The sequence below is a fragment of the Taudactylus pleione genome, unplaced genomic scaffold, assembly GCF_031769625.1.
Source record: "Taudactylus pleione unplaced genomic scaffold, aTauple2 ptg000671l, whole genome shotgun sequence".
NCBI lineage: Eukaryota > Metazoa > Chordata > Amphibia > Anura > Myobatrachidae > Taudactylus > Taudactylus pleione.
This window is the reverse complement of record NW_028285073.1, coordinates 4,196,245-4,218,312: the sequence shown is the minus strand read 5'-3', so window position 1 is coordinate 4,218,312 and position 22,068 is coordinate 4,196,245. Positions and strand designations below refer to the sequence as shown.

The 22,068-nt window shown below is 46.6% G+C and overlaps 1 protein-coding gene across 1 annotated transcript in view; it reads right to left on the bottom strand.

Moving 5' to 3' along the window:
* MAP3K2 (mitogen-activated protein kinase kinase kinase 2) overlaps positions 1-22,068 on the bottom strand; it is a 100,516-nt gene that overhangs the window by 48,059 nt on the left and 30,389 nt on the right. Inside the window, exons 3-4 of the mRNA XM_088455818.1 lie at positions 3,303-3,421; positions 2,347-2,387 (exon numbers count right to left, since the gene is read on the bottom strand). Of these exons, the coding sequence (XP_088311944.1) occupies positions 2,347-2,387; positions 3,303-3,421 (160 nt within the window). The remainder of the gene's footprint in view (positions 1-2,346; positions 2,388-3,302; positions 3,422-22,068) is intronic.

Below are 22,068 nucleotides of genomic sequence, written 5' to 3'. Positions count from 1 at the left end.
TGAATTCAGCAATGTAGAGAGACATCCTGGATGAAATCCTTCTCCAGAGCGCTCTTGACCTCCGACTGGGGCGACTGTTCATCTTTCAGCAGGACAACGACCCTAAGCACACACCCAAGATATCAAAGGAGTGACTTCAGGACAACTCTGTGAATGTCCTTGAATGGCCCAGCCAGAGCCCAGACTTGAATCCGATTGAACATCTCTGGAGAGATCTGAAAATGCTGTGCACTGACGCTTCCCATCCAACCTGATGGAGCATGAGAAGGGCTGCAAAAAGGAATTGGCGAAACTGCCCAAAGATAGAGTTGTCAAGCTTGTGGCTTCAAATTCAAAAAGATTTGAGGCTGTAATTGCTGCCAAAGGTGCATCAACAAAGTATTGAGCAAAGGCTGTGAATACTTCTGTACATGTGATTTCTTCGTTTTTTTTTTATTTTTTTTATGAAATTTGCAAAAATCTCCAAAAAGCTTTTTACATGTTATCATTATGGGGTATTGTGTGTAGAATTTTGAGGACAAAATGAATTTATTCCATTTTGGAATAAGGCTGTAACATAACAAAAGGTGGAAAAAGTGAAGCACTGTGAATACTTTCCGGATGCACTGTATATGCCAGTCAACAACGATGGCTTTTTTACATCTGATGTACAGCATATCTAGTATTTTTTACGGATACACAACAACCTCCTATATGTAGAAATATCGACAAATAAACTTATTTCAATTTGACCAAGAAGCAAACTGCACCAGCTTTGAATATATAAAAAATAAACAAACCAGTGTCTAGTTTGTCTTCTGGGATGTAAAATCCACTCAGACCCCATATGGGCAATAACACTCTCCCTGAAACATACTACATTGTTTATACTGCTGTAATCCTATATATTCTGCTTTGTGCATTTCTATACAGTCAGCCAATACCAATTTTTGAGGGAGTACATTGCATCACCCTTATGATAAAAGACTCCTCTCATTGCCGAAATTAAAATCTGATCATCCTTCTACAAAGAGTGGTGTGTATAAGTATGTATATACTGGGCCTTTCAGATCCTTTATAAATATAGCTGCACAGTCTATGCACGCCCCCCACGTTCAGGATAGATATTTTTGATACTTCGTGTTTTAAGAGAACTGTATAATCAAGGAGACATCTAACGAATGCTTTATAAAGGGGAAACATCATGCTTTCCTTTCACAGTTCTATGTACCTTTTTATACATGGCTCTGGATGCTCCAGACTGGCATTGTGTGGTGGTAGTACATCTAGGATCTACAAATATACCTAGAGCCTTTCTTACTATAGATTCACCCAACAATGTGCAAGGTAAATGCTTATGATAAGCCTCCCAAATATATTACCTTAAATTTATGCATACTGAGGCACTGCCACACCAATGCCCAATCCATCTCCGTTATACTACAGAATATTTATATAGTCTGTTTCAAACCAATAGTCTTTAAGGTTTACATTAAGTCAGGGCTCGACAAATCCCGGGCACCAGGGTGCCATGGCGACTAAGATTTTAGACCTGGCGACCGGGATTTCCAAGCCCCCCTCCCCCTCCCCGCAGAGAAACACCAATTGTCGGGCGCCCGCTGAAATTTTACCAGCGGGCACCCCAAGCTGCAGACGGAGCTCACTCCTGAGTTCCGACGTCTCTCCCATAGTAACGAGGAGAGGCGGCAGCCGAAGCTCACTCCTGAGCTCTAGCTTCCAGCTCCCCCCACGGGCACTATGGGAGACGTCATGACATCTCTCCCATAGTTTCGAAGAGCGGCAGACGGCAGCAGACGCAGGATCCTGGTCTAAGGTAAGTATTCTGTTGTTTTTTTAGAGGGGGCTTAGTACTGGGGGCACTATTAGACTGGGCTTAGTACTTTACTACTGGGGGCTTACTACTGTGGGCACTATTACAGGGGGCTTACTACTAGGTTTATGGGCACTGAAAGGGCATGTGTTGTGGTCTATACAAGCTTTCATAATTTTGGTAATGGACGATGGTCTGGCTCCTAAACTTTTAAGATGGCTCCTAGATTTTACAAAAATTTGTTGAGAACTGCATTAAGTACCTGTGAACCATAGTCTCAAACTTATGAAAAAACTACATATACTACCTCCACTGTCGCCCTCTTATTCCTGCTCGTAAGATGGAAGTAGATTTTTTAGGCAGATTGGATTGTCGGAAATCCATGCCAGATATTTTGTAAAAGGCATTTTGAAATGTAATAAATTTCCCCTTAAAAGCTGACCTTAACGCTCAGGTGAATTATCAGACTGTGCCCAGAGATGCACCACTGGGATGCCAGCAATTCTTCAAATTACTAAGAAAGTCCCCCATCTCACCTTTTTTCTCCACGGTGCTCAAACTTAACACGGACATCATTCTACAATGAAATATGTAACATCAGAGGTAGCAGTTGCTAAGACAGATCATTGAAAACTGTATTAAAGGATAAGGTCTAAAAAAAAAAAAAAAAAAAAAGGCTACTGTAAACTATATCTAACCAAATTAACTTTTAGGAAACATATCGCCAGTGTGAAAGCTACCATTTACAGAAACATGGACAGAACTTAAGATCTTGCAAACAAGACATTTTTCTCCCACCTGTATCTGAATGTGTAATATATGGTCCAGTGCTACAGAATATGCTGGATTTTTTTGAATGGTAACAGATTATGCTATTAACATCAGATACAGCAGAATTCCTTCCTTGGACCCACCACAAGTTGGGGACTTTGTATGTGTCTGTAGGGGCGGGTCAGAGGTAAGCATTCCTCCGTAATCATAAAACTACTTTAACTGTCCAATGAACAAAACCTTGTCTCATATCCCTAATCTGTATGTTCAAGTGAGGCTCTTCTTATGATGCGTACACATGGGATGATTAAAATTATAGATTATATTGTTAATTTTTTGGTCCCTTCCAACCCACCAACGTCCTGCAATGCGCGGGCACGTATGGACGATAACAATATCGGCGGGGTTATCGACCAGGTTACTATAGGGACACGTGATCGTTGATCACGGGTTGTTGGCAGTGTGCTGGATGATCGATATCAATCATCCAGCACACCCGCGAGATCATTCAGCGATATCGTTATCACTGTCGTCCCATGTGCATGCAACATAACTTTCTGTTCATTGCTTTACTGTAATGTGTTTTCCCTCAATGTACAGCACTGCTCAATATGTTGATGCTATCTAAATATAGGCTAGTAATACATTGATACAACTGGGGAAACATTTTCATGCTTCGTGTTGGTGAAAGGTTTGCCGAATTTTGCTTATAGACACTTACCTGCTTCTTGGGAGAGGCGGATTTGGTGCTGCCAGATTCATGCAAAGACAGGGCAGGTCTGCTGGCCTTGTGTAAGACAACTAGATCCTGCATGATAGAGTCCAGAGCCTGCTGATCATCTGCAGAACAAGTTAGGGATAAGGACACTTTAGTTGGAAAAACAATTGACAACAATGAAACCATTATTCACGTCATCTAAAAGAGAAGTACACACACTGAACACAGAACACATTTTGTGATGTGTTCACTTCACACACAGCGGGAATTTGTCACATCAAAAAAAAAAAAAAATGGCTTAAAAGTGAGGAGAGACATCACCACACTTTCCTCATGCTGACTAATGTGCCTTTTTTTTTTTTTTTTTAGAGTGTTGTTGGTTGGCAATCTGCTGCTCTCGGGTATAAGTGAAACAGCAATTGTAGCAAATCAGAGGGCAAGGAGACTGCTGCAGAGTTTGAACGCTGTGACCTTGTAGGTTTGTTTATAGTTTGTTTATTTAAAGGAGCTGGGAGATTACATCAGACACTGGCCGCTGTACGGACCTAGCTTTTGGTAGATACTAAACTTTTAGTATAAATATAACCCCAGGAAGTATCACCCATAACCTTGACCTGAAATGCGTTGGAGAGTGAAGGAGAGTGGTGTGCCAACAGATAAGACAGAGCAGTTTACCCATCACTAGGTCCGTGAAGCGGCCGGCGTCAGAAGCCATCTCCCAGCGCCGCGGCCATTAGAACGGTCGGGACACGCTGGAAGAACAAGCTGTCCCCTGGAGAATACCACCGGTGGTAAGGTAGGGACAGTTTAGGCGTACATCCGTATCATGGACTGTATTATTGCGGTACTACATCAGGACTGTTACACTGCTGTGGCCACCGCTCCCACATCAGTCTAAAAAGACTATAAACATTAAGTTATTTTATTATTTTAACTAATAGACGGTTGTATGCTTATGCTTTCCTTTCAAGCGCTCATTTCTATATTTTAATTACCTATTTTATATTGAGCTGCTATTTTTTACCAAGCGCAGGACACTTAAGCTGGCCATCCACTATATAATTATCTGTCAGATATCTGTCCAATCTGGCTGGTTGGAATGAAAACCTGGTAATGTATGGGAGCAAATGACAGTCGATCATATGGTTTTAAACACTGAAAAAAGGACCAAAAAAAAGGGTACAAATTGGTTACATGTGTGTTTTAAATAATTTGAACAACCATTTTTGGCTGTTTTCCAGTGTATGTGAGCAAATGGATGATTGTCATTTGCTCCCATACATTACCAGGTTTTCATTCCAACCAGCCAGATTGGACAGATATCTGACAGAAAATTGTATAGTGGATGCCCAGCTTTTGTCTTTTTTCCCAACTAATCGTTCAAGTGTAGGTTGAAAGTTGGAAACGAACGATAACTAGGCGGATACTGACCGGCAGTGTCCACCTACTTTTTCAACACCATAACTGCTGGGGCTGCCCTGTAAGAGGTGACACAGTATGTTTGTGTGGAGCGCAGATGGCTCTCATTAGTGAGTGCTGACCACTTCTGCAGTGAGCGGTGGCGCACCTGCTGCAGCAAAAACAGCTGTGCCCCAGGGAGCCCTTGACTCTCCTACCCAGAGACCGCTAAACACACAGCTGCTGCATGACTCCCGTTGTAATTGTTGATCTCTCACTGCAGCAGTGTCACCAGCCACATCCCGGGAGATCCGGCAGCATCTGTGCAGGGGAGCTCACACTACTCCTGCCAGTGGACTGCTGTTCCCTCCTGCAAGGTGTGGCAGCACACCCGCTGCTGCTGTAGTATTAGCAGCACAGTCCCGGGGAGCAAGCAGTCCAATCGGTCTCACTCAAAACACACGTGCTGCGAAAAAGCATAAACATGAAAAATAACACGTACTCTAAACGTGTCACTGTCATTCATATTTAGCTACTTTTTTGTCTGCTTTTCAGGCCCTGTGCTTTTACTCATAGCACCCATTGTACTGGTAACACACATTAGCACATAACAGAGCATGCTGCACTTGAAAGCCTTGAATCAATACGAAGATGTAAGCATGCAATGGTGTGAACTGATTTTTTAATGCATAAGAGGCAGAGTAAAAACAGACAAGTGTAAGCCCTGAGGAACTGTCTCATCAATATGATGGGCATAGCAACAGTAAACGGTGGCAAAGGCACAAGACATTGCAGCCCCTTCTCGTGCCGGACTTACACATTTTTGTAACCGTTAGGTGCGGCATACAGCCGCACTCACTCGCGCTGCAACTTTAACACGTGTAATTGGATTGACCCCTTTACGTGAAGTGAGCAAAGTAATAACTACACAAACTGAGATTCAAATTTTTAATATTTATCATGAACATGCAAAAGTAGGCAAACACTGTCCATCTACTTCTGTGACATCACAAGTTCGAGAGAAGTTGGCCATTTGGCTGGTTTGATGAAAAGTGGGGCAGCATTTTAGTTGGACATTTGGATGGTTGGAGGAAAGTTGGTCTGATGTATGGCCTTTAGTCAGTCCTCTGTGTTTGCATGATAAATCTTGACATTAAACAGTGTACAGTATTAGCATTTCCCTCACTGTCTCATCTTACAGCAGTAGAGTGCCTGGCAGGCTCATGAGCAGGTCAGCACTCGATACATTCAGAATGTGGCAGACTGCATAATCAATTCACAATCTTTGATCCTGGCAAAGCTGAGCATACAGAGATCACAAACATCAGGGAAGCTTGATCGCAGCTACACAGAGCCACTGCGGGCAGGCCCCCTTACGTCCGGGAACGGGACTCCAGTCCCGGCATTCCCCCCCGATTGGCCGCCGCCACTATTGAGGAAAGCAAGATAGACTGCTTGACTATTCTAACCCTCTACTAACAGGATATTCATACGCAAATAATCTAACCAAAAAAGGCCGCCGCCAATATTGAGGACAAATAAGAGATGGTTCTACTACTCTAACCCTCTGCAACCACAAGGCGCTGCCGCGCTTCTGGTCATAATTATTACTCACGAGGTCAGACAGTAGGAGCTGCAGTGTCTGACTTCCACCTCATACACGTAGCGTGCACAAGCCGGAAGCAATAGCCACTACACCCAGGGGTTAATGAATGAGGAGGATGTTTATATAAGACGGAGGGTTAACCACAAACGACATTTGCCCTTGATAAAGTCTCCTAATGAGATGAAACGCGTTGGGACATCTTAATAAACACCCATATACTTTTAACTATCAATCCCTGTTTGAAGGGTATATTTTGTCATTATTTACTGTTCATTAAACAGTCTTGATATTAGACCCGACTACCTAGTCATCATTATCCATCTAAGCCCCCCGCTCACACCTACACACAGTGATTGTGGACACAGGAACGTGCAGGACCAGCAGACATCATGGTCAGGTAAGCAATTATTTCTCACCTAAGTCACTGCATTCTAGTGTACCTGTCACTCTGATACTGCGTTCCTTTCCTGAGGTAGTGAGAGCAGTGAAGGAGGCGGCTACGTCTAACTATTTCCTGGACAAGGTCTATTCATACCCATGCAACATCCTGCCTACAGTTTTTGCTAAACCTGTAACACTTTGTTACCGGCCATTGTGCACCTACAACACCCAGCCGACCGTTTTTGCCAACCTGGGACGACTGTCATCTGCTGTTGAACATTATCCTTACTGTGGTTAATTTACCTGGATATAAGTACATCACTAACTTATACAGCGACACTAGTGCACTACTGGATTTTTCAATCCTAAGGGACTTTAGTCCTGAACACCCAGCCTCAAGTTTTTGCCCACCAGTGGTCACTAACATCTACACACCATTATCTGTGTGTACATACAGATTCACATGGACATTAACATTTTGTCAGATCTTAAACATTAGATCCTACTTACTTCACTACCACAGAGCGCTCTGTCTATTTCTAACTGCTGAGGGAAGAGGGGATACTTCCCAAGAGAGCAGCTAGTGGTGCAACAATATTTCCCCTCCTGAGTTCCGAATGTCCTTACGTGCCTTTATTCCCCCCCTGATGGCAGCCTTGCTAGACATAGTCTTCAATGTTGGTCTGTAGAGTGATTTGTGGAGGTGATTCAGCTTCAAACACAGCAACAGGGATCAGGCAGATAACCTGCTGCCGAACTTTGCACAGGATCGTAGACTCGTGCTGCACATGCAGTGACACGGATCACGCATATTCCAGATTATCTGCTGCCGGACTGCGGGCGAGATCGCAGAGCCATACTGCACATGCACAGTACTTGGGTAGGCAATCCAGCATGCAGTCCGGCACCAGATTGTCAGCGACTGAGTCTGCTGCAGTTTCTGGGCAGCCACTGCCTCAGTTTACAAAAACAGAGGCGTTTCGCCGCCATTAGGGAGGAGTGGAGAGGCCAGGATCTGCGTCAGATGACTGCGATTTCCTGGCCTCTTTTACACATGATGCTCAGTAATGCATGCAGGATGCTCAGTAATGCATGCAGGATGCTCAGTAATGCATGCAGGAGGCGTGACGCCTCCTGCTGCATTACCATATTACAGCTGCTAACATGTTAGCAGCTGTGATAGCATATCCGTCCGTAGCTGAATCACCCACTCTGTTCTACAGTGATTTCGGAAACTCAAGTGATTATGGAAGCTAAACGGATTTCTGTTCTCCAAGTCAGTCTGCTCCTTATATACCCCATTCCAAACGGTATGAGAATGCGCCTGCCTGCATGGTCAATTACTCCTAATTTGCATAGTTATGCAGATTATAGGTGGGGACAATGTAAAAATGAAGGCTGCAGGTGTCTTTCAGGGTCCAATGTCTAACCTAAGCAATGCCAGGTATTCCTGCTAGTTTATAATAATTATTATGTGCTCTATAGTATCTTTGAAGGAGGCTGAATGTACAATTCTGCAACTGTGTACTTGTATACTTCGTTGCACAGTACTTTTTACAGGGGTTCTCACGGTTTGTGACATTCTATTCATAACACAGGCATTCAGGTGGGGAGCACTAACGGCTCCATTGAAGCTGTTCCATCTACAACTACAATCCTTACTACGGTTTCATTACACAAATTAGTCCACAATCAACTGCGACTATAATACCCCTTTTAAGACTGACATCAAGTAACCAGGGTTATTGCACATGAACGCACTGCAACCCGGGCTACTGGGCAGTGTGAAAGTAGCTAGTTGAAATATCCCGATTCGAGCGACCCGGCATTTCAACTCAGGTAGCAAGCACGGTTGAACAAGGGTTCAACCCGACTCGCAGTGTGGTGTGAACATGTAAGCCGGGTCGTCACGACCCGGGTCCCGTTCACAATAGAGGGAGAGCCGGCGCTTTGAGATCTCATCTCCAAGTGCCGGCTCACAAGCGATGGCAGGGATGTCATTGACCCGGCATTAGTGCTGGGTCGGGCCGCCAGTCTCATAGGGGTCACAAATAAGATAAAACGAAACATACAGCATACGAAACAAACATACAGCATATGAAAGTAATATCTAATATAGTGGCCTATTCAAGGGGGTGCTTTCTCTTTGCTTGTCGCTTGTATTCCTCTTCTGGGGCATCTCTTGTCACTGTCCAACAGTAGTGATTCACCTACCCTGATATCTTTGTTCCATTGCTGAAATGTCTTGGTGGAATCGCCCACTATGCTTGTCACTCAGTGCACCACAGTTATCTTGTGTGGGTAATCCCGTGAAACCCATATATTTCAATAGGGAAGGGGACAAATAACTGATTCAATTACTTGGGTCATTAGGCCCCGCCCCCTCTGCGCGGAACGCAGATTGCTGGTAAGATGCTCTTCATTCTGCCCATTTCACTAGGAATACCCCTACATCGTCATAAATGGGCTATATCTCGGAATTCAGAGCTAACAGAGTTTTAAATGTCATTCATTCTTTGCATGCTGAAATCAATTAGAAGTAACTATTTTCACATCGGAAACATTTTCATTGTTGTGCAGTGTTACCTAGCTGCACTGAAGTTAAAGTGGACTCAGTCACCTACACACAAAGTAGGTAAGCTCATTTTAGCCAAAATTATATTTAGTCTATCAATTCACAATGTTCCCCACAGCTATCCTTTACCCAAAACTGGTCTAAGACCAGAGAAAATTTTCTTTGGCGGCCTGCTAAAGTCTTGCATCTCTAGCGGAGCCCATGTTAACCTTCACTCTTGCCAGGAAGTGAATCTTTGGGACGCACCAAGCCCTACTCCTGTGTGCCAACGATGACAGGGAGCTGCCCAGGTCAGTTAGCGCTGGTTGTCAGAATGGGTTGCGCCATGTCTTAGTGGTCACAGATGAGTAATATAGCAGAAAAACCTGTCTGTAGTACCTATCTGCAGGGCTCCTTTCTATTTGGATCTGGAAGGTACTCCCAGGATGTGACCTACTAACTGGGAGCGGTGAGTTCTTATACCATATCTAGTGACAGCTGGTGAACTCCTGTGACTTTATATAATAACAAGGCCCAAAATAATGCCTAAATTTGAACACAGCATGTCTGGATTTTTGTGCATAGTGCACACAGCGAGTTACACTTGGTTCTTATAGGTCAGCAACTGGGTCTAACATTTTCTCACAGAAAGAGAGGATTTTTGGGTACTTACCGTTGAATACTTTTCTGTGAGTCATGCTGGGGGACACTGGACCATGTTGTAGCAGGGAATGCAGGAGCTGGAACTTAACTAGTTAAACAGTAGCTTTAACCCTAAGCTGCTCCCCTTTGCAACCCCATGATGTCAGTACAACTTCAAAAGTGCCTGGTAAGGGGAAGCAGTAACCCAGTGAAACTACTTAAAATAAAAAAAACACAGAACTGCAGGGACCAATCAGTCAAAAAAAACCAAACACAGCATGACTGAGCGGGAGGGAGGGAACGCAGTGTCCTCCAGCATAACTCAGAAAAGAATTCAATGCTAAGTACCCAAAGATCCTCTTTTCTCTTTCATCAATGCTGGGGGACACTGGACCATGGGACATTCAACAGCCGCCCACAGGGGAGAGAACACTCAGGCCACCTGACCGGAGAACTGTATGCCCAAAGTGGGCATCACCAGAGGCAAAAACATGAAACTTGTAAAACCGAGCAAACGTGTTGGCAGAGGACCAGGTAGCTGCGTGGCAGACCTGTTCAGCCGAGGCCCCTTGGATCGCCGCCCAAGAGGTCGCCACCGCCTGAGTAGAATGAGCCAACACCCTGGCAGGTGCCGGTCGCTCCGCATCAGAATGGGCCAGAGAGATGACAGAGCGGATCTTGCAATGGTCTGTTTCGTGGCCGTCCAGCCACGTTTCTGAGCGTCGTAGAGAACCAGTAGGGAGTCCGTATGACGTAGGGCAGAAGTTCTGTCCCAAGTAGATCCGCAGAGCCCGGATGACATCCAACAGTGTCAGATCGGCCCGGTCCCGGGAAGTCTTCAATGGGGAGAACACAGGAAAGACAATCTCCTGGTTTATGTGGAAAGCCGAAACCACCTTTGGTTGGAATGAAGGAACTGTTCTGAGAACAGCCCGATCGTCATGGAATATGAGTAACGGTGGTTTGCAAGACAAGGATCCCCCATGGTGCTGAGGCAATGGCCAAAAGGAAAACCAAATTTCCATTTTACAAATCTAAGGTCCACGGAATTCAAAGGCTCATAGGGAGCCTGTTTAAGAGCGGATAATACCAAGGTCAGATCCCACTGAGCCACTGGCAGCTGAGACTAAGGTTGAACCCGCAAAACTCCCTGCAAAAAGGTCCGAACCTCTGGCAAGAGGGCCAGCCACCGCTGAAAATAATGCGACAAAGCCGAAATCTATACTTTCAATGAGCGAAGCCGGCTCCCAGACCTCCCTGAAGGATAGCAAAAAAAGAAACCTCGAAAGGCGAATGCAATATGTCTGAACGACGTTGTTCACAGACATATCTTCTGTACACACTTGCCGACGAGGGCACGATATCTTGGCCGATCAATTGATGGGGCAGTGTGTACCCAGCATTACTGAGAGCAATCTCTATTTAGATAAAATTAAAGAGTTTAGGAACACCAAGCATCTAATTGTCCTGTAAGCAGATGCAAGAAAAGGTGTAGCTCCCACAAAGCAAATAGCGAACTGGAACAACTAATCGAATTTGTTTATGAGGAGAGTGGTCGTAAAGTTTCAGAGAATCTAAAAGCACACTCCATCAGGGCAATAGCAACATCGTGGGCTAGGAAGGCTCAAGCGTCTGTGAAAGACATTTGTGCAGCAGCTACTTGGTCGTCTGTTCATACTTTTTCTAAGCATTATGCATTGGATTTTTCAGAAGCAAATGTTGGAAGTCAGGTCCTTAAAGGGGCATTGACATGAATGAATATATCATTAAGCATTTATGTTGGACTATATTTTTTTTTTTTATTATTCCCCCTATATGTATTGCTTTAGTATGTCCCCACATGGCTATCATGAAGTAGAAGAAAACAGCAAATTGTGTTACCTGATAATTTAGTCACTATAATACAGATGCCTAGGTTACTTTGAATAAAATTCTGCACAGTCATCCAAAACATCTGCACTTTAGGGCATGACCACATACAGTGTATGAGATCAGCAACTGGTGACAGACACTTAAAATAAATAATTAGTGTCAGTGGAAACACCAATACTACAATGTAATTTAGGGGTTAAATAGGATCGATGTAACGGTATGCAATCGGGAAGCCGACTGCCTAAATACCGGCAGCCGGCTTCCCGACTGTCATATCCCGGCAAGGGTGAAATGCCGGGCGTCTAGATGTAGACACCCGCATTTCCCCGACGCCGGGAGACCGGCGCCCGGCATCCCGATCGTAGTGATGCCGGGCGCCGCGAGCAGACAGCCGCGGGGGGGGGGGGGGAGGGGAGGGTTAGGGCTCCCGGGGGGGACTTAGGGTTAGGCACCCCCCCGGCAGGGTTAGGCTAGGGGGAGGGAGGGTTAGGCACCCCCGGGGGGGACTTAGGTTTAGGCACCCCCCCCGGGGGACTTAGGGTTAGGCAGCGGGGAAGGGGGTGGTTAGGGTTAGGCACTCGGGGGGGGGGGGGGGGGGGGGAGTTAGGGTTAGGCACCCCTAAGGAGGGTTAGGTTAGTATGCGGCCGGCGGTATTTCATACCCATACCGATGTAACAGTTTGTAATGCATTTTGTCCTAAGTTGTGGACACCAATTGTGAATTTAGGCTCACAGCAGCTTCCAGTACATCACGCAAAGAAACACCAAACAATTCCCCCTCCAATTTAGCCAAACCCCCTTGTATTTTATCCAAATCAATCTGACAAGTGTTTTTTATGTGAGCTGTGGAAAGAACTGTAGAGGATTGACGACGCATGGCACCATCGAGCACACAAGTCTTATTGATTTCTGTCAAAGCAGAAACCACCTTGGTAATATAACTAGAAACCTGAAAGTAAGTGAAAAGGAGTATAAATTGAGTTGGGGATTGAGTTTTAAGCTACAAATAAGTATAAGGGGAGAGGGTATGGGGATCTAACAACTGCTGAACATCGCGTAGACCCTGAAGGTACCAATTGGGAACTATTCTAGAAGAGTCCTTAAAATCTGGATTTCCTATCAATGGAAGGAAGTGAAATTTTGACAGCATTGGCTTCTGACGCGATCATAGCGTTCACCAAGCATCCCAAGTAGCACGAATCAACAAATTATCACGTAGTTGAGGGAGATGGCCTACAGGGCGGGTATGAAGGAGGCTAAGGAGATTTATATCAGGGCTAAAGGCCCGATCTATAGCATAACCGATCTACATAGCTCTACCGCCAAACCAATCTAATGTGTATCTGTAATTAGCCGCAAATGCATAATCCTTGAAGCAGGGGAAATTCACTCCTTCTAAAGCCGGTGATTGTTGGAGTTTAAACAAATACGTGGACGGTTATTTGAGCAAATAAAACTAACTCATGGCTGTGTTTATTATATGGAGATCTGTTTTTTTTTTTTTAGTAAAAGGGGAAGCATTTGGATGGCGCAGAGTATCCTAGGGAAAATGACCATCTTAATTAAATAATGGCCCAGGTAGGAGGGAGAAGATGTTGCCACGTAAGAAAATCACTTCTCACATTTTTTATTAAAGTAAGAAAATTAGCGCCATAAATTTGAGGGGGATGAGATGGAAAATGTAAACCAAGATATTTGAAAGAGGAGTTGGTCCACTGAAAGGTAAAATTACCCAACTATACAACAAAGGTTTGTCTGAAAAATGCTAATGCTACAGTTTTGGACCAGAAATAGAATTATAATCATCTAAGCATTACAAAACTGCTGAGATTGCTTCTCTAGGATTAAGAAAATCCAACAATAAATCTGCATTTTTTTTTAGTTCCACAGTGCCTATAGTGATACCCTGCCAAACTGCGGTTTAAAAAAAAAAAAAAAACATAGTTAATGGGTCTTATGAGAGATTGAAAAGAAGGGGGGAAAAGGGGGCAGCCCTGTCTAGTCCCACGGCGAAGAGGGAAAGGCAGAGTATTGAGTCCATTTATTGTGATGAAGGCCAGGGGGTTACGATACAGGGTCTGGAAGACATGAAAAAAATCTGCCACAAAAACCTGCATGTGGAATACTCATAACAAGTGGGACAATGACAATCGAATGCCTTATCAGCGTTGCAACTCACCACCATATTGCTATGGGCTCCAGTTATACGAGTATGTGTCATATCTGCAATTAGGTAGCGAACATTGTGCACAGAGGAGCGACCTCTCACAATAACCTCGTGTAAGGGCTAAAAGTCTAGTAAAAATCCTAAGTCATGATTCAACAGGGAAATGGGTCTATATGACAACCTGGGACGGGTCTTTTCCTGTTTTAGGAAGTATAATTCTAGTTTCATTAAAGCCAACGGGAGAGTCATTACCAGCCATTATGGAATTATATAAGGACGACAGATGAGGTAACAATTGAGGGGACAAAATTTTATAATATTCTGGGCCTGGCGCTTTGCAGTTATATAAAGGTCTTTAGGACCGTGAAAATTTGCTCCTCAGTCACTGGGGCCATTAGAGAATCCCTGTTGAGGTCAGACAGCTGAGGAAGTTAAGCGGTCTGAAAAACTTCCATACCTAATTTTGGGTTATCTAGAAGTGCTGCATATAAGGATTTGTCGCCTGAATCAACTAGTTGAGCACCATGAGTTGTGGGCTGGTTTGCGAGGACATTTGCCAAAAGTTTTTCCGACCTGTTACCCCAGCGAAAATCTATTTCTTTGATAGTCGCGGTTAAGTTGAGCCCTCACTGCGCACAATGCATAATATGACTGTTGGGCCTCTTTAAAAATCTGACAGGTAACCTCAGTGTCAACAGCCAGTAAAGCCAAATACGAAGCAGCAAGGGCAGCACTTATGGCCTGGAATAGAGTTTGTAACTCTTTGTTTAACCGAGATATACAGTGCATCCGGAAAGTATTCACAGCACTTAACATAACATAAAATGTGTAAAAAATAAGAGTTATGGTATAACATACCTTTGTTAACTCTTTTTCTTCGAGGTCCATGGGGTCCACAGCCATTACGTTGGGTATGAATCCCGGTCACCAAACAGTTAATACAAACGAGCTCTCTGCTCCCAGGATGCACCGGGTTTCCTCCTCATATACCACACCTCCTGCCTCAGGTAGCCAGCTCGTTACCAAGCTCAAGCAGGCAGAGACAAACAAAGGGTAAGAAAGAAAAGACCCATACTTACGAGTCCAGACTCTGAAGAGAAGAAACTACGGAAAACCTCCCCCAGAACTACAGGTGCGTCTGGGTGGGTGTCCTGTGGACCCCGAAGAAAAAGAGTTAACAAAAGGTATGTTATACCATAACTCTTATTTTCTTCTTCGGGGTCCATGGGGTCCACAGCCATTACGTTGGGGATATCCCAAAGCACTAACCCTACGGGCGGGGACGCTCCTGACTCTCGGAAGAGAGGAAAATCCTACGCCCGAAGGAGGCATCCTGAGAGGCAAAAGTGTCAAAGGCATAAAATTTGACAAAGGTATGGATGGAAGACCATGTGGCTGCTTTACATAATTGCTCAGCAGAAGCCCCCAGGCGGGCCGCCCATGATGGACCTACCGCCCTAGTAGAATGTGCAGTCACTGAATCCGGCACACGCATACCAGCCTGTGTATAAGCCAATGAAATTGCCATGCGAATCCACCTGGCCAGTGTCTGTTTATTGGCTGGCCAGCCACTCTTATGACAACCATAAAGCACAAAAAGTGAATCGGACTTCCTCCATTTGCTCGTGCGTTTAACAAATTCTCAACGCACGGACCACATCCAGGGAAGCCTCACCTTGTGAGAAACTTGTGCCCTGAAATGCTGGAACTATTTCTTCATTAATATGAAATTTAGACACCACTTTCGGAAGGTAACCCTCCCTAGTACGTAGTACTGCTCTATCTTTATGAAATATCAAGAACGGCTCCCGGAAGGAAAGCGCAGCTAAATCAGACACTCTACGTGCAGATGCTATAGCAAGGAGGAATTCCGTCTTTGCTGTTAGCCACTTGATGTCTATTGAATTTAAAGGCTCGAACGGAGGAGCCTGTAAAACCTTCAGAACTAGAGTCAAGTCCCACGAACAACCGGGGAAACGAAGGGAGGCTGAATCCTCAACACCCCTGAAAAAAGGTGTTTATATCCGGTCTCAGAGCAATTTTATGTTGGAACCAGACTGAAAGAGCTGACACCTGTACCCTTAAAGAGGCCAGTAGTAGCCCTTTTTCCAGACTGCTTTGAAGAAAATCCAGCACTCTGGAGATCAGGAATTTATATGGATCATACCCTTTCAGTTCACACCACTGAAAGAAATGCCAAACCCTATAATATATACGGGCTGAAGATGGTTTCCGTGCCTTCAGCATTGTCCGTATAAGACTCAGAAAACCCCTTTTCCCTCAAGACGGAGGCCTCAAGAGCCATGCCGTCAAAGATAGCTGATGAAGATCCGGGTACCAGCAGGGACCCTGTAGCAACAGATCCGGTCTCAATGGCAGAGGCCATGGAGTGTCTATGGAGAGAGACCGTAGATCTGTGAACCAGTGTCGTCTCGGCCACGCCGGAGCTATTAATATGACGGTGCTGCCCTCTTGTTTGATCTTTCTGACCACTCTGGGCAGAAGAGCAAACGGGGGAAACAGATATACCAGCTTGTAATGCCACTTTACTGTCAGTGCGTCTACAAACTCGGCTCTCGGATCTCTTGTCCAGGATCCGTACCTGGGAACCTTGTTGTTCCTTCTTGATGCCATCAGATCTATTTCTGGCAGACCCCACCTGTCCACAAGGTTCCGAAAAACCTGTGGATGTAGGGCCCATTTCCCTGCATTTATCTCTTGTCGACTGAGAAAATCGGCCTCCCAATTCAGGATTCCTGGAATGAACACGGAAGATATCGTGGGCAGATGAGTCTCTGCCCATACCGGGATTCTTGATACCTCTGCCAAGGCGGCCCGACTCCTCATGCCCCCTTGATGATTTAGGTAGGCGATCGCGGTGCGATTGTCCGACTGTATCTGCACCGACCTGCCCTTTAAGATTTCCTGAGCCTGCACTAAAGCTTTGAATATAGCCCTTAGTTCCAGGATATTTATCAGTAGCCGGCTTTCCGTCACTGACCACTTTCCTTGGAAAGTGTGTGACCCAGTCATCGCCCCCCAACCTTGAAGACTGGCTTCGGTTTTGACTAATGTCCAATCCGACACCCAAAAGGGGCGACCCTGCCTGAGATGCTTTGTCTGCAACCACCAGGTCAGGGACAACCATACCTCTGGAGAGAGATGCAGCAGCTTGGACCTGATCGTGCAATGATCCTTGTTCCAGGGAGACAATGAATTGCTGCAGTGGTCTGGAGTGGAATTGAGCGTATTCCACCATCCTGAAGGTGGCCACCATAGACCCCAGGACCTGCATGGCTACTAGAACGGATATTTGCCTGTTGCGAAGCAACCTGCGTATTTGTGATTGTAGAGCAAGGATCTTCTCCTCCAGCAGATATATTCTCTGCACCACGGAGTCCAATCTCGCTCCCAAATGACATATCTGTTGTACCGGACAGGGTGACGACTTTTGCCAGTTTATGATCCAGCCGTGACTGTACAGACATGATACTGTCAGCCTCAAAATGATCCTGTAACTGCTGTGGGGACTGCCCCATCAACAGGAGGTCGTCCAAGTAAGGCAAAATCCTGACGCCTTGGCGCCTGAGGCATGCCATCATCACTGCCATCACCTTGGTGAATACCCGAGGGGCTGTGGACAGGCCAAACGGCAGGGCCTGGAACGAAAATGTTCCTCCCCTACCGCAAAACGAATAAATTTTTGATGAGCCTGTGTGATTGGGATGTGAAGGTAGGCATCTTGTATGTCTAGGGACACCATATAGTCCCCCTGTTCCATTGCCAACACAATCGATCGCAATGTTTCCATCCTGAACACGGGGGGCTCGAACAAATTTGTTGAGCTCTCTCAGATTTAGAATAGGCCGGTATGACCCATTCGGTTTCAGAACCAAGAACAAATTGGAGTAAAACCCCTCTCGGAATTGGTTCTCTGGCACCGGAATCACTACTTCTGATGCTAGTAAGGCAAGAATAGCCTTCTGAAGGGCCAAAGCTCTTTCTGAACCCACCCGTGGGTTTACACAAAAGAACCTTTGAGGAGGAGTCCTCCAAAACGTCAGGGCGTACCCTCGGGAAACAACTCCCCGAACCCAGGCATCCTCCGTCGTGAGATGCCAGGGCTCTGAGAACCGAAGCAGTCGGCCCCCCACCCTGGGATCCCCCAGGGGGAGGCCCGTCCCATCAGGCCACTGGTTTATCCTGGACCCTAGATCCTGGACGTTTGTTCTGCCAGGGCTTCCTGGGTCCTGCCTTTCTTGGTGGAAATCTCGCTGAGGGCTGACCTTTGGCTTTGCCCTGCGGCCGAAACCCCCGAAAGGACGCCCTCCTCAATTTAGACGAGGTTGCTGATGGTAAACCTGCCGTCTTTGAGGCTGCCATGGAGGATACAATTTTGTCCAGTTCTGGACCAAAGAGCACACCTCCTGTGAATGGAAGGAATTCTAGGGTCTTTTTGGACCAGACATCTACCCTCCAATCCTTCAACCAGAGGATCCTATGTGCCACCACGGACTCAGTTTAAACTTTAGAGGAAAGGATCCCTGCATCCAAGGCGGCATCACCCAAATAAGAGGCCCCTTCTCTAATAAACTCCGTTAGAGTTTTGGCCCACTCCTCAATAGCTCTTGCTACCCAGGCAGTGGCCATAGCTGGGCGGGTGGCCGTTCCTGCCAGTGAGAAAATTGATTTGAGACAAGACTCCAGTCTCCTATCCGTGGTTTCCTTCAGCGAAACTGCTGGGATTAGCAAAGTGGTACATTTAATCAGCTGTAACACATGCGCATGAACTGATGGTGGATTCTCCCACTTGGCACAATCCTCTGCTGGAAAAGGATATAGAAGCGCCATTCTTTTAGAAGAATGGCTTATCTTATCCAGACGGACCCAGGCTTCCTCCATAAGTTCTGATAAATGTTCAGACTTTGGGAATTCCGCCTTAACCACTTTTTGGCACATGAACAGGGGGGCTTTCCTAAGCGGAAGATCCCTTTCCTCGATATTTAACACCGATTTTACAGCCCTCATCAAAAAAGGGACATCGGCTACTGGGAAATGATCATTACCCTCCTCGGAGCTAGACTCCTGCGAAAAGTCCTGTGCCTGTCCCTCGGGGAGGAGGCACTCGAGTACTCACCCATGTAAGGCGGTACATGGCGCCTAGATTTAGGCTGCTTTGGCTGGACAGCCTGAGGCTGAAAAACCCCCGAGGATGATGCCATAACCTTACCAGCACCAGGGTCCATCCAAGGTGGCCACATCATGGGCATAGGATGCATCTGTTGAGGCAAACCCCAAACCGGTGGTACCGGGACAGCCAGTCGTTCCGCCACCTGAGCCATAACCTGAGAAAATGATGCCCAAAGAGGCTCAGGGCCTGAAACAGGAAAACTTAATTGGTGTGGTGGCTGTCTGAAACAGTTCCCACAAAGCCCATTATGTAGAAAGTCCTGTGGGGACAAACCTGCCTTGCAGGCTACACAGGATATCAGCAACGGGGCTCCCGCCACCTGACCCTCAGACTCCTTAGACATAACACTATGCCACTGGTTCTGTGTGTATATGTGCTGCTTTCTACTCTCAACCCACACACCCTAGCAAGGGAAGGGGAGAGACAGTGACAGTATACAGGAATTACAGTTCTTTTACAGTAGAAACAGTATCCATAAACAACAATCGCATGTCATGCATAAATACTCTGCGAGCTATATGCATATAAGCTCTCACTACCATAATCAGCCTCAGCTTTGGTAGGATAGAGCCCTGTAAAAACCTAGACCAGCAGTAGGCAAGGTATACAGGGAGACTGCCCAGCGTCCCTCTTGTAGGAGCAGCGTTCAGAAAGCAACTGACATACACTCTGGCTGCCCTATATGGAGGCTGGGAGGAACAATCCACAACCAACTGAGCCAGAGGACTGAACTAGCGTGTGGATTGGGGGAGGGGCCGCCGGGGAAGCGTACCTCCCCTATGCTGCTTGGACCCGCCTGATAAACTGACCTGGCCGCCGCCACAAGCCCCGGCTGGTCAGGAACATCAAATCCAGGCGGTCTAGGCTAGGAGAACAAGCCGTATGCCTCCTGACTACAGCGTGCCTCCGGCCAGTCTCACCGCTGGAGGCCGGACCGCCACGTGGTCCCGGCGTCAGCGGCCGCCGCGACCACCTGCTTACCTGCCATCCTCTTGATCCGGTTGCAGTCCAGGGCCAGAAAGCCCCTGCCAAGGACCTGCCGAGGCTAGAGGTGCAGCGCCGGAGGAGGTAGTTGCAGCGCGTGGTCGGTGCGCCTCCAATCAGGCGCGAGGCTGCTTCCAGTACAGCTCAGACCACCCGCTGAGATAGAGAGTAAAACTCTCTTTTTTTTTTGTACTCGTCTGCAGGACTGCTCCAGCAGTCCCACTGTCTATGTGGTGAACACACCAAACAGGAAGAACTGGCTACCTGAGGCAGGAGATGTGGTATATGAGGAGGAATCCCGGTGCATCCTGGGAGCTCGTTTGTATTAACTGTTTGGTGACCGGGACTCATACCCAACGTAATGGCTGTGGACTCCATGGGCCCCGAAGAAGAAAGTTATGTTACAGACTAAATAAATGAATTTTTGTCCTCAAAATTCTACACACAATGGGTGAGCTTTATGAAGCCCAAAAACGGTATCAGCGCACGTTATGTGCGTTGATACTGCTGCTCCCAGATGTATGATCGGGGGCTGGGCGGTAAATGACTATGCGCCCATCATTATCGGCGCTGCCATCTACAAGATAGCAGCGCCGATAGCCTAGGCCATGTACGAACGGTCAGATCGTCTGACCGTTCGGCCCGCTGTAGCTGTCGTTATCGACAGCTACAGCCTGGCGCTAGCCTATCCCCACAGAAGAGACAACGCTTTCGCTGCTGCCGGCTGCACGCGGGGATCTCGCGATACTTGCGAGATCCCGCGCATGCTCAGTGGAGCTGGCCAGGACAGAGACACAGCGCATCAGCACTAGGCTGATGCACTGTGGTCTCTAGCGGGTAGCGCCGGAGGGGGGAGTCAACGCTCCCCCTCTCCGGCCGATGAGAGATGAGATGTTCTTACATCTCATCGGTAGTGCTTCCTGCTTCGCCTCGGTAAAGAGGCAAAGCGAGAAGCGTTATAGCGGCCATAGTGACAACGTCCAAAAAGTTTGACATTTTTGCAAATTTACTTAAAAAAAATAATAAAAAAAAAACCACTAAAGAAATCACATGTACTTAAGTATTCACAGCCTTTGCCTTGAAGCTCAAAATTGAGTTCAGGTGCATCCTGTTTCCACTGATCATCTTTGAGATGTTCCTACAGCTTAATTGGAGTCCACCTGTGGTAAATTGTTGATTGGACATGGTTTTGAAAGGCATACACCTGTCTATATAAGGTCCCACACTTGACAGTGCATGTCAGAGCACAAATGAAGTCCAAGCATGAAGTCCAAGAAATTGTCTGTAGAACTCCGAGACAGGATTGTCTCGAGGCACAAATCTGGGGAAGGGTACAGAAAAATATCTGCTGCTTTGAAGGTCCCAATGAGCACAGTGGCCTCCATCATCCGTAAATGGAAGAAGTTCGGAACCACCAGGACTCTTCCTAGAGTTGGCCGGCCGTCTAAACTGAGCAATTGGGGGGAGAAAAGTCCTAGTCACGGAGATGACCAAGAACCCGATGGTCACTCTGTCCACTCCCCGGAAGAAGCAGCAGCAGCAGCGCCTCCAGCCAATCACTCGCTACGTGTTTCCCCAGTCAATAACTTGCTTTGTCTCTTCAGCCAATCGCAGCCTGCAGTGTCTTCCTCCCCCTCTCTGAGCCCGCCAGCGCAGCGTGTCGATCTGCTCGTCTCTTTCCTCCAGCTCAGGTTGGTCTCCTGCAGTGCCTCTGCATCCTCTACAGGGCGCGCTGACCCCGGTATCCGCTGCAGAGACTGTCCCAACTCACCCAGTACTGTGCAGCCACCCACCTCCTCCGCAAAGTTAAGCGCTGCTCTCTGTCACTGCCCCATGATGTGTGGTCTGGTCTGTGTATGGGTAGCGAACTGTGCCCGGAGAGACAGTTAGGCTTATGGCTGTGACCCTGTATAGTAGGGATGTGTAGATGTTTGTCTCCCATGCAGTAGTGTCTCCTCTGTGTCTGCAGTGCCT